The sequence below is a fragment of the Prionailurus viverrinus genome, chromosome D2 (assembly GCF_022837055.1).
Source record: "Prionailurus viverrinus isolate Anna chromosome D2, UM_Priviv_1.0, whole genome shotgun sequence".
Taxonomy (NCBI): Eukaryota; Metazoa; Chordata; class Mammalia; order Carnivora; family Felidae; genus Prionailurus; species Prionailurus viverrinus.
Window position 1 is genome coordinate 68809548 of NC_062571.1, and position 13115 is coordinate 68822662.

Here is a 13115-nt window from a genome sequence, read left to right on the forward strand (position 1 = left end):
GGTTTGGGGATTTCCTGGAACTGCTTTAAAATGTCAGTCCTTGTTTTTCTTTCTGGAAACTGCCCTTTTTGGAAAGAGACAGACAGAGACAGAGAGAGGGAGGAAAGCGAAGACTGAAGGGCAAGACACATGCAGAGAAGAACCATACGAGTAAAGGAAGGCAGCTGCGTATTGTAGGAAGAGGTACTACGACTGGCTATAACTTGCCTGGAGACAGACCCTTCCCCTCTCTAGGCTTCAGTTTTTACATTACTTGCAAACAAGTGAACCCAGCGAGGCCATCTCCTGGGACTTTCTTCTGCTTCTGACCTTCCATGAAGCTAACTTCATTTTTAATATAAACATCTAATAATACAAAACAATATCTCCCTTGGCTTGCTCCTCACCTCTTCTTATTTTCCACTACTTTTATTTTGTTTTGCCCAAGATAGAGGTTTGATTGCTTTCTTTCCTTAACTTCCTTTTCTATGTGTGTCTCCATCTACCCAGCAGTGGCCTCTTGGGCCACCCTCCACTCCTTTCCCTGCAGATCAGGTTCTCTTAATCACAATCCATGATCATTCATTCCTTTTGTGTGTGTGTGTGGTTATTTTTTTTTTCCAGTACAAAGAATCTCTCATTTCCACACCAGGCCCCCTGGGCTCTACTGCCTCTTAGGAGTTGAGCAGAAACTATTGCAGCAAAGACAGGATGGGGGCATATAGGCATCTTCTGTGAGCTCAGTGCTCACTGGAGAGAAGAGGATGAACTCTGAGAAGTGTGCAGCCTAGGATCCTGTGTTCCAGAAGAATGCAAATAAAGCCCCTGGCGACACAATTCAGAAGCGCTGCTCTTCTCTGACTCAACATAATTAATTCGATGGAGGGTGTGACAGTTGTAGGAAGTACTGGAAAAGCATCTGCTTGCATGGTCTTGTGATTGCAAAATTCTGAGGAGCTGAAGTTTTTATAGGCTTAAAACTCAGGCCAGGTATGGGAGATGTGTTGAAAATATACGGGCTTTTGGGGAAAAGATGATCTATTGGAGTTCCTGAATCTGAATTTAGTTTGTTTCTACATCCTAAGATAGCAGGAGTGATTTGGTGGTGGAAACAAAGATAAATGCACCAAGAAAACCTCTCGAAACTTGAAATGGGGAAGTAAAACCATATCAGCTTTTCTTGGTACTATTTAAAAATATTGCATCTACTTCTTTGTGGCATGCTGCCCATTAGTCTATGTTTTTTAGTCTAGGAAAGATATTCTTAAAAATGCCCCCATCAACAGCTTCTAAATATCATTCTAAGCCTCCCTACCACCACTCCCCCTCCTCCCTCACTTCTAGGACCTTAAATGGACTCCACAGATAGCAGGAGGCTCTGGGGACCAAAATTGGCTCAGATATTTAACTTTTATTCAAGAGACTCAAAGTTGAGTGGCAGAAAGAATCCAGTCAAGGCCTGGGTACCAGAAAGTCTGGGCTCCCCTGTCAAAGTTGCAAAGCCCATGCAAGGGACACTGAGACCTCATTGGTACTCTGGCTCTACTACTGACTAGCTGTGTGGCTTTGGGCAACTCACTAAACTTCTCTGGGTCTCTGTTTGTTTGCAAAATGAAAGGTTTGGACTAGGGATCCCCCGCATTTCCTTTATCATGAAAGTCCTATGATTACCAGTTACCGGCTCAAGCCCCATTTTCCTCATATTTAAAGCCAGGAGAGTAATAGCTGCTTGTCCACGTCACAGGGAGGGGGCAAAAGTATATGTGAAAGTGCTCACAGAGCCCTAAAACACAACACTGATGTCGGTTATCATCATTATCAGAATTCTTTATGCAACTCTCCCCTCAGAGTGTGTTCCGTGTCTTCTATCATTTCTGCTAAAGAGCAGTTCAGTGCCTTATAGGAATTCTTAAAATTCAGTCCTTGGTTTGACGAACCAGGAGGCAGAGGTCAGCTCAGGTAGATGTTGTTGCAAATGGCAGTGGTATCTGAAAATTCTTCTTCAGGAAGTGGGCTAAGGCTTCCCTCTGTCCCCAGAGAGAGACTGACTCTTTTTGATCTTATTCAAGGGTGGGAACAGTGCTTACTGACAAAATCCTGTCCTCAAATGGGGCTTTGCCCAAAGAATGAAAAGGCCTTGGAAGTTCCAAGGACAATAATAGTAATTTGAGGTGCTTATCTTTTGCCTAACATCTATGTATTTCCAAGTCATTTACTCACAATAACTCATTAGTGCTTCCAACAAGACGTGAGCCTTCAGTCTTGCCTTTGTGATGGTAGGAGGTGACGTTATCTGAGCTTTGCATTTAGAGAGAGCCCCTGGGGCGAGAGCGACAGTTCCTCTATCCACACCTGGTGATGAATTCTTCCCTGTCACCAGTGGCAAACCCTCACACCCCTGGTCCCCCGCTACCAGGACTGCAATGGTGCCATCTCAGTGCCTTGCCCAGTGTCATGGTGTCAAAACTGGAATGACTCCTTAAAGACTCCCTGCAGGGGCCAACTCCTTTTACAGTGCAAGACTGAGGCATTCAATCCACCCAGAGAGAGGAAGTGAAACACCAGAGGCAGCACAGCTAGCTAGAGATACAGTCAATAACCCATCTTAAGAGGCAACACCTAGAAACTGTCCTCCACCCTAACCCCCATACACCTTAACAAATTAAACATTCTTTGTGTCCCTCCAGGTATCAATAGTGCTTAAACCTGGGGGTATGGGGAAGATGAGAGACACTGTGTACGTCTCTCTGATCACACAGCACTAGTTCTGTTGCCACCTCTGAATGGCTGTCTCATTCCAGGCAACAGTGGTGGCCCGTCCTCTCCTAAACTGGAATGGGTCATTTTTTTTTTTTTTTTTTAAATGTTTATTTTTGAAAGAGAGGGAGAGGCAGACAGAGGGAGACACAGAATCTGAAGCAGGCTCCAGGCTCTGAGCTGTCAGTACAGATCCTGATGCGGGGCTCAAACTCGTGAACTGTGAGATCATGATCTGAGCCGAAGTTGGACGCCCAACTGACTGAGCCCCCTAGGTGCCCCTGGAATGGGTCATTCTTAAAGGAAATAGAAGTTGAACTCCGGTGATTCTGGAGAGAATGAGTTAAGATGAAGGGTTTTCCCCTTTTCTCTCGTCCAACAGCTAAATTAACACAGGCCCACAAGCACAGGGCTTTAGGAAACAGAAAGTCAGGTTGTGAGCAATTATAATGTGAAATGAAAGTGTACATTGTGGCCCAGAAGCCTGGGCAGCTCTATGCTTCAGACACTACTTACCCTACGGTAGAATGTAATGCCTTTTGCCAAGAACACAGCTGGGTCAGCTCTGTGCTTTTCACAGAACAGTCACAATAAATATTTGTGGATTGATTTGATGGACAAAAATTCCTAGCACTTGGATACTTTTCCGTTTTTCAGCTTATTCTTCTTTAACGTTTAGCAAAGGTGCACGTCGCCAGTGTTTAATACATCTGGAAGCAATGTTGATGACAGTGGCTGTCGTCTATATTTCCCAAACTGGTTTCTAAGTAACACTGATTAAATTAATTAGTGGGGGAAAAATTAAATAAGTTGGAGAAGTGCTACTTGGCTTCTTACTCTGGGCTCTCAAGATTCTCAAGGCTCATTAGCTCATTAAAAATACTGAGAAGAGTTGGGCCTCCCCCCAAAACCAGCTTTAACTTTGTTAAAACAATTTCTTTCTGGGTTGATATGATTATAGAATAGTCCCTCCCACATATTTCTCATGATATCCATTAAAGTTCCACAAAATTCATGTTCTTTGGAAAATACCTTGCTAACCACTAATTGAACTCGATTTCTGAATTTTACTGGTGAAAAAAGAGGTCCTGAGAGGGGTTGAAGTTCTTATAGGTAGTTAGTGGGGGAACTAGGACTAGAATCCCATTTCTTATTGCTTGGTCCAAACTAGAATCCCATTTTTTATTGCTAGGGCCATTCTCTAGGGTGGGTGCTGGGATGCCAAACATCATATCTAGGGATGATGGGTAAAAAGGATGTGAACATTTTACTGCACAATGTGGGGTAATTTGTTAAAAAGATATAGGTTGTTTTAGATGCTTTTAAAAGTGGGTGATCACATCCTACTCTTTTGTTATCTCATAGATCTTGGGGTGCTTGTTCACTGTGGCCTGGGTATGTGATAGGTGCTTAATAAATATACTAAATGAATCAGTAAATTAAAGAACCCAGCAGAAGCCCAAGGAGGTTGGTGGCAGGGAGGAAGAAGAGTCATGAGCTGAAAAGGAGAAAAGGAAAGATGTGGAGAAAGAGGGGGATGGGTGAAGCAAAGGAGCCAGCAGTTACTGCTCAATGGAGGACGGATGAACCCTGGCAGAGAAGAGAAACGAGACAGCTGCAGGTGATGGAGAAAATGAAACAAAACAAAACTGAGTGACCGGGAAGCTTTGTTTTTAAAAAGTAAAAGTGACTCATAAGGCTAATTCAGATGCTGGACAAGCCAAGACGCTCTTGCCCAGGAGCGTGGGGTTGAGCACAAAATGCTGAGAACCTTTGTGAACTCAGATCGAGGAATTTTTATTGGACCAGTACAGTAAACATGAAAGACATCTTCTTAAGACCTACAATGGTAACACATGAGCAAGATGTGAACTTGCCTTCAACAAAGTGACAGTTTAATGGGGGAGAAAAGCTAGGACAGGGACTCAGGTAGCACAATGCCAGAACGAATGTTTCAATGTCCCCAGAGGTACAACAAGTCATTAGTGTGAGGAATCAGGAGACAGGAAACTCATATCAAGTCATGAGGCTGAAGAAGGCCTGTGTGGGAGAGCCAAGAGGGATGGATAGGATTGTACCAGGTAGAGGTGGGGGATAAGAGAGGCGTTTCGAGGTAATACCATAAAGAAGCCTCAGGAGGTGGGGAAGCATATGGAACCGCGAGAGGTCAAAGTAGGTTCCAGCCAAAGGGGCGTGTGGCCTGTGAAGGTGTGGAGACATGGCCAGAATGTGTTGAAGCCACGCTCTGGGGCCTTAAATGCCTGGTTGAGGTACTGATGCTCCAGGTGGGCCACGGAAAGCTAACGAAGGTTTTGTTGGTGTTGCCGTTGTTCAAAGAAGTAATACTATTAGAGATGATTCCCAGGCAGGGTGACTGGGCAGATAGAGGTAAGTCAGGTGAAGGAGCTTGCTGGGGGGGGTGGGGGGTGGGGTGGAGGGGGCAGTTTGTGCTGCTGAAAGGCCACATAGACCATTCAGGTGTTGCACATTAGACAATCGTAAAATCTGGCCAGAGATAATGGCTGAGTTCTTTCCTGAGAGCACAAAGACAGCAGAAGGTTCTGGTCATTACCTCCGGGGAGAGGGAAGGAGGAAGAATGAAAGCACGAGATAAGCCAAAGAGAACGCAGCCAAGGAGGAAAGACTCAGAGACCAGCTGCCTGGGGTGCAAGTTTCAAGAAAGAAGTTATAGCGGAGTTTGAGAACCCCAGCCTTGCAGCGGGAATGCGGGAGTTTGAATCCCAGAGGCCTGACTAGTCATGATTAGCACAGGGACTTCAAAGAGGTTTTGAGTCTGTTTGTTTCCTCATCTGTGACATGGGAATGATTTCTATCTTCAAGGGATGAGAGCTTTCACGGAGATAAAATTCTTACTGTGCACAGTGGGAGCCAAGGAGTGTACAGGACCAGCGGGAGAAGCATCTGTAGAGATTAAGGGTATTCAACCGAGGAGCCTCTGCAAATGGAGGGCCCTCAGGGAGCCCAACATTCAGGCGAGATTGCTGACCAGCCTGTAAGAGGAAAGGGTGAGCGGGTCAAGACAGCCTCAGCCTAGTCCTCACCCCAAGGCACTGCCTTTTCGCCTACGCTTCCATCTGGCGGCGCCTCCCAACCTCCCGCCTCCAGCTTCCCGCCCGGCTCCCACTCCAGCCTGTCCCAGGAGTCAGGTGCGCATGCGCCCTCCGGCGCCCCAGCCCAGCTTTCCACGTTTCACTTCCCTCTCTTTTCCTCCTCTGCTCCCGCTCCACCGCCGCGATTGGCCAGCGGACCTCCTCGCTTTGACCAATAAACGCCGCTCTCTCGCCCCCGTGTTACTGGGTAGAACAAAACAAAAACAAACAGAGCGAGAGGGGGCAGAGACGCTCCGAGGCGGCGGCAGAGGCTGAGCAGCGGGGTTTGGGCCGGCGGACCGAGGACCTGGGCAAGCGGCGGCAGCGGCCCGAGGGGTCAGTACCAGCGGGGCGGCTCGCACTCCCGGGACGACTGCGTCCTGTCCCTCAGCTCCGTCTCCTCTTGAGGCAGCCGCACGTTGGGAGGGGGAGGGGGCGTGAGGTCGCGGCCGAGTCCCGGCCGGGTGGGCGAGGGTCCGGCCTCCTCTTCGGAGCCCCGCAAGTAGGGCCGCGGCCGCCCCAACGCCCGGGCGGCGGAGGGCGGGCCCCTGTTCCCTCCTTCTGGGCCCGGGCCCGGAGCGAGGTGGCGCGGGCCCGCCCCCTCTTGCATCCCCTCCCGCGTAGCGGGGTGCGCGGGGCGCTCGCCAGCGAGGGACTACTCTTCATCCTCGAGAAGGCCGAGTTTTCATTTTTATTTTGAGGGGAGGGCGTTGGGAGACGTCTTTCTGGCCTGACTGAAATCCTGTGAGGAAGGTTCGCGCCTTCCGCGCCCCCCCCCCCCGGCGTCCCTTGGGGGGCCCCCCTGAAGACGCGGTCCCCCGCTCGGCGATCACCGACCCTGGCCCTCGGCCCGCAACCCGGAGCCCAGGCCCGCCCCGCTGCGGTCTAGCAGCCCCTGGGGCCTGCCTGGACTAGGGCCCGCGGGGTCCCGGCCTGCACCCGCGGCGGGGAGGAGGGCCAGCCGCTGCGGGAGGGGCCGCTGGGAGGCGGACACGTGCCCGCCTCCCCGGCCCTGCGCGGACTTGGGGCAAAGGGGCGCTTTTTTAGTTCAAGTGAAAATCTCCCAGGGAAAACAAAGACAGGAAGGGAGCCCTCTTTCTGTGAAGCGCAGGCCGAGTCTGCTGCATTTGTCAATTCGGTTCTGCAATGTACACGAGAAGGGGTCCCCCGCCCCCCCCACTCCGCTGGAGCTTCAAAAACTAACTGCAGAAGTCAGTATCTCCTGTTCGTATGCCCTTGTGAGAACTGGTTATGGAACCAGCAACTGTGCAGGATCTGCAATGAGTAAAATGATCAAAAATGCGGCTTCGTGTGGAAGACAAAAAAAAAAAAAAAAAAGAGTCACCGCCTGTTTTGTATTTTTTCTGCTAAGTTTTACGATTTGGGCATTCTTACTAATGTGAGGCTTTTTAGAAACCTTCATATACTCTTCTAAAAAGGGAGCACTGCAGATGTGTTCTGAGTTTAATTATTCGTATTTGTGCCATTAACCTTCCTTCATTATAGGTTTCTTAAATTCCTTACAATCTCAGCAGGGATCTTTGAATTATATTTTAATTTTTTTTTTCTGTTGTAGTAATGAGAAAGGGAAAATAGTGTCTGGGAGTGCGAAAATACAGGACACTTTGATATTTTCTGCAGTGCTTGCTTTTGCATCATTGTGGTTGAATACTTTTAGCTGATTTTAAGTTGCTAATTAGCTGTGATTGTGGCCCTGGAATGAATACAAATAATTTTCTGGTTAGCATATGGCCTAAACTTGACTCCAGAAAATGTCAGAGTGGTTTGTGGGGTGTATTTCAGGGAACAGATTTGGCGGGGGGGAGGCTTTGTCTTTTAGGGAATGTCTTGGCAATTGAATATTTCTGAGTATATGTTTCTGTAAAACTATTAAAGAAATGAAAATTGTTTAATGCTAGCCTTAGTTTTGCTCAACTTACATGTAGAGTTTTGTTTTTTTATTCCAGATTAATTTTATTGTTTAGTATGAAGGATGTGGCTTTTGGAGTTTTTGCTTTATATTTTTGTTAACTTTGGGGCAAAAAATCTTAAGGATTGTTAAGTAAACTGGAAAAAAGCTCCACGAATTGAAGAGAGGAAAAACATGCAATGTATTTTTATCCTTCTCTAAATTCTTAAAATGTCTGTGTTGCTATCAAGTGTGACTGAGTTCTTGATTGCGTTACCATTGCCTAAAGACACAGACGACACTTTTTTTTGGGTTAGGATTACTTAATAAAAACAAATATGGTAAGTTATAGATGATAGTCATTACCTAATAATTTTCTTTGACTAACTGAATGTCTTCTGTGTAATACTTTAAATAAATATTATTTTTAGTGTTTGGAAAGTAGTATTTAAAGTAGTATCTTTAAATACTGTGTTTTAATAAGCTTCTGTCTGTTAGCCCCAAAGACTTTAATAAGTCTGTGTTTTAATAAGCTTCTGTCTGTTAGCCCCTAAAAAAGAATCTTCTTGTGATATATTAAAATCTTATATTGAACTTGTGCAAGCAGTACTGGATTGAAAAGGTCTGGTTTCTAATTCTGGTTCTTCCATTGAGCAGCTGTCTCTATCTGGACAGATTAACTACCTTCTCTGAATTTGGTTGTGTGCAAAATGGAAACCTCAAAGTTGTTCTGAGAAGTACATGAAATGATGCATGTAAAATTCTCTGTGAATTATAAAAGGCTTTATAAATATTGGTTATAATAATTTCCTTTAGTAGCAAGGTTCTGCAGAAAGTGTCCTGTCAATGATCATACTTGCATCAAGTATGAAAAAGACTTTCTAATGTAATTCTATTTTAAAAAGCTCATACACATAGGACATTTTCACTTTTCTGTATCATGTAACCCATATACTGAAGTGAGATATGACAAATTTTAAGACACGGAGAACACTATATGCTTAGGTTTACAAACTATTTTTGTTCATATATTTATATGTATCTCTATATACATATCTTTAAGGTTCATTTTCCCCCTTAAATCCAGAGTTGTTGGAAATTATGATATTAGAAAGATCATTATGTAGAATCTGTTTATTCTGAATAAAATTAGAGAGTGATCGCCCCATTTTCTTCTGAAGCAATATAGCATCTTAGTAGCCTAAGGATTATGCCATATTCAGAAGTTTACCATTTTAGCATTAAGGTGTGTTTATTCTTGTTTTACAAAATAATACCCTTTTGAAAACTGGAGCAAAGGGGCTATAAACTTTTGAGATGTTAAAACGATATATTGAGGAATTTAAAAGTCAGGTGAAGGGTGCCTCACTGGCTCAGTTCAGTGCAGCATGCAACTCTTGATCTTGGAATCCTGAGTTTGAGCCCCATGTTGGGGGAAAAGTTCACTTAAAAAAAAGTTGAGTCCCAGGAGGCATCATATATTATTATCTTAAAATGAGATCTTATAGTAGGTTATTTGAGAAAGACTTTCCTTTAATTAGTTTATTAGTCTTTTTCATTAATTTGTGCATATCTTAAAGCACACTGCTCGTGAAATGATTATAAATGACTGGAAGGGCTTATATCTAACTTATATGATTTGAACAGATCAATGCTTAAGTACTATAAACCACTATTTGAAAAATAGTTACAGAGAGATTCTAAAATCATATTTGGTTATACCTTCTGGTAATAGTTTTCATGAAATATATTTTGCTAGTCTTTCATGTAACATTAGATTTATATCACTAAGTTAAAGGTAACTGGTTTCAACACCTTACAGCATTAATAATTTTTAAGTCATTTTGAAGCTAAGGTCTAAAATACTGAGTTGCTACTACCATGGTACTTCTTTTTTAAATAGTCAAGTTTTTTAAAACATTATTTTATTTATTCTTGAGAGATAGTGAGAGAATGTGTGTGAGCAGGGGAAGGGCAGAGAAAGGGAAAGAGAGAATCCCAAGCAGGCTCCACACCGTCAGTTTGGAGCCCGACATGGGGCTTAGACTCAAAAACTGTGGGATCATGACCTGAGCTGAAATCAAGAGCCTGATGCTTAAAAAAAAAAAAAAAAAGAGCCTGAGCTTAAGCTGCTTAACTGACTGAGCCACCCAGGCGCCCCTAGGCACATTTTTTTTTTTTTTTTTAAGAAGAATAGGAAGGGGTGCACCTGGCTGGCTCAGTAGAGCATGTGACTCTCTTTTTTTTTCTTTTACTTTTTTTAAAATATTTTTATTTATTTTTGAGACCGAGCATGAGCAAGGGAGGGACAGAGAGAGAGGGAGACACAGAATCTGAAGCAGGCTCCAGGCTCTGAGCTGTCAGCACAGAGCCCCACGCGGGGCTCGAACCCATGGCCTGTGAGATCATGACTTGAGCTGAAGTTGGATGCCCAACCAACTGAGCCACAGGCACCCCTAGAGCATGTGACTCTTGATCTCAGGGTTGTAAGTTTGAGCCCCATTGCGTCTGTAGAGATTTCTTTAAAATCTTTAAAAATTTTTAAAAATAAGAATGGGGTTTCCAGATTATGAAAATACTCTTTTTTCTTTAAAATTTTTTTTAAAGGTTTATTCATTTTTCAGAGACAGAGACTGTGGGGGGGGGGGAGGGGCAGAGAGAGAGGGAGACACAGAATTTGCAGCAGGCTCCAGGTTCAGAGCTGTCAGCACAGAGCCCGATGTAGGGCTCGAACTCATGGATGGTGAGATCATGACTGGAGCTGAAGTCAGACGCTTAACCAACTGATCCACCTAGGTGCCCTGATTATGAAAATACTCTTACTATAGAAAACACCATTAACAATTTCTCCCAAAGTCTTATAATGCTAATTATAGACACCTGGATGATGAAATGTCAGCTGTATCTGCCTTCAGATGTGTTGTGGTGTGATAAAGAACAGAATCCTGTGATATGCTTGACTAACCAAAACTGTTGCTTGCGTTTTGTAGTAGTTCTCAATTCATTGGTAGTGAACTATACAATATTATGTACATCAGATTAATTATGAGGACGGGTAGTCCTGAAAAATTTGGAGTATGTATATGCTGCTTTAACTTGAAATAACCATGTATAGCAAATACATCTTTTACTTCAAGTTAGAGGGGTGCTTTGGCACATTCAGAAGTATGGAGGGTTATTTTGGACACAGATACACTTGTCAGGAAGATTGAAACCAAATATTAATTGTGGTAAACTATTTTTCAAAGTAAAGAGAGCTCTTTTTTTAAAAATGAAATTAGGGGAGGGGCACCTGGGTGGCTCGGTCGGTTAAGCGTCCGACTTCGGCTCAGGTCATGATCTCACGGTCTGTGAGTTCGAGCCCCACGTCGGGCTCTGTGCTGACAGCTCAGAGCCTGGAGCCTGTTTCAGATTCTGTGTCTCCCTCTCTCTCTGCCCCTCCCCTGTTCACGCTCTGTCTCTCTCTGTCTCAAAAATAAATAAACGTTAAAAAAAATTTAAAAAAAAATGAAATTAGGGGAGCCTGGGTGGCTTAGTTTGGCTCAGGTCATGATCTCATGGTTTGTGAGTTCGAGCCCCACATCAGGCTCTTTGCTGTCAATGTGACGTCTGCTTTGGATCCCCTGTTCCCCTGTCTCTCTTCCTCTCCCCTGCTCACTCACACACACATACACGCTCTCTCTCTCTCTCTCTCTCTCTCATAAATAAATGTTAAAAAAAAAATTATGTGCTGGGGCGCCTGGGTGGCTCAGTTGGTTAAGTGTCCAATCTCGGCTCAGGTCATGATGTGGTGGTTCGTGAGTTCAAGCCCTGTGTTGGGCTCTGTGCTGACAGGTCACAGCCTGAAGCCTGCTTCAGATTCTGTGTCTCCCTCTCTCCTCCTCCCTGACTAGTGCTGTGTCTTTCTCTGTCTCTCAAAGATAAATTAAAACATCTAAAAAATTTTAAAAAAATTATGTGCTGGTTTTATTTTTTTTTACAATGTGATTAAGTAAATTGAATTTACCTTAATTCTATCAGTTTGGAAGATGTTGAAGGTTTTTTTTTTTCTTTTTAAGGAAATAGATCCCAAGGGAAGACTTCCATTAGTAATTCAATCAGTGCAAGTGACATTAAGGAACAATGGATATAGAAAATGAGCAGATACTGAATGTAAACCCCACAGGTAAGTAAGAATATTTTGAACCTTGACTATATTGTGAGCAAGTTTGAGGTCATACCAAATTTTATGAAAACATAATACTAAAACCATCTTTACTTTAAAAGCCATCTTATTATGCTGCAAGTAAGTTGTATTATTTTAAAAAATCAAGTTTGTGATTCTTATTTTTGTAGAAATTCTTCACATGTTCTTTTCTGCCCATCTTTTCACATTCCATACATTCTAACTTTCCACTGTTTATAATAAACTATGTGCTACAGAATGGAGAAAAATAGTGAACTTCCTCATTAATATTTTCAAATGAACTAGTTGGTTTCTGCAATATAAACTGTTATTGATTTCTTTGATTTCTTTCCTAATAATTTATTTATTATAAATTACCTATGGTATTTTCCTTATTTTCCATAAAAATGGTTTTGTAGAATATTTGTCCAAACGCTGAGTAACTTCAGACAACTTAAAATATACTTATAGCTTTCAGACTAATCTTTGTAGAGTTAAGTAGGATTTTGAAATATTCTGAATGGTGAGATTTTTCATCTTTGAATTTTGGTTTTTTTAAAGTCAGATCAATAGTGGTTATGGAACCCTAAACCTAGGTAAGTATGAATAGTGAAATATAAATGAGTAATTGATAGGAACATGAGTTAAAAATTATAAGGTCTAATATATAAAATATACCTAGATATGTTCTGCTGCAGTCATACAAACATATTTGAAAGGATATTAAAATAGTTGAAAAGAAATCCAATTGTAGGAAATGATGTTTAAATTGAATACTTAGGACTCCAAGGGACAGTTTAAAGCAGTTTATTATAATTTGAGGTCCTTTATCTTCTGGATGAGTTTGGTGGTTTGCCTTAATTGTAGAATAATGAAAGCAATATGTTACAGGTAAATGTTTAATGTTTTCTTCAATTACCTGCTCTTACTTGAAATTCCATTTAACTTGTCTGATCTCTGGTCTTTTTTTTCTCCTTCCTCTTCTGCTTTTCTCTCTTATAATCACTCCCTTGTCCTGTGTCTTTAGCTGTCACTACTCTGCTGTACTCTAGCTCTGTATTTTCTACAGTTATAATCATCTGGTATTTAAGCGTGGATTTGAATACTGGCCATAATCCTTTTTAGATATGTGACTTTTCTATGAAACATCTTCCATCTGTAAATTGAGGATAAACAGCTTTGTTACAGAGCTTTG

General features: G+C 43.0%; 1 protein-coding gene across 2 annotated transcripts in view; it reads left to right on the plus strand.

Moving 5' to 3' along the window:
- The first annotated feature begins 6032 nt into the window (after positions 1-6032).
- PDCD4 (programmed cell death 4) overlaps positions 6033-13115 on the plus strand; it is a 28657-nt gene continuing 21574 nt past the window's right edge. For both annotated transcript variants that reach the window (XM_047824445.1, XM_047824446.1), the window contains exons 1-2: positions 6033-6182; positions 11814-11920. In XM_047824445.1, coding sequence (XP_047680401.1) covers positions 11878-11920 — 43 coding nt within the window. In that variant the 5' untranslated portion in view covers positions 6033-6182; positions 11814-11877. The remainder of the gene's footprint in view (positions 6183-11813; positions 11921-13115) is intronic.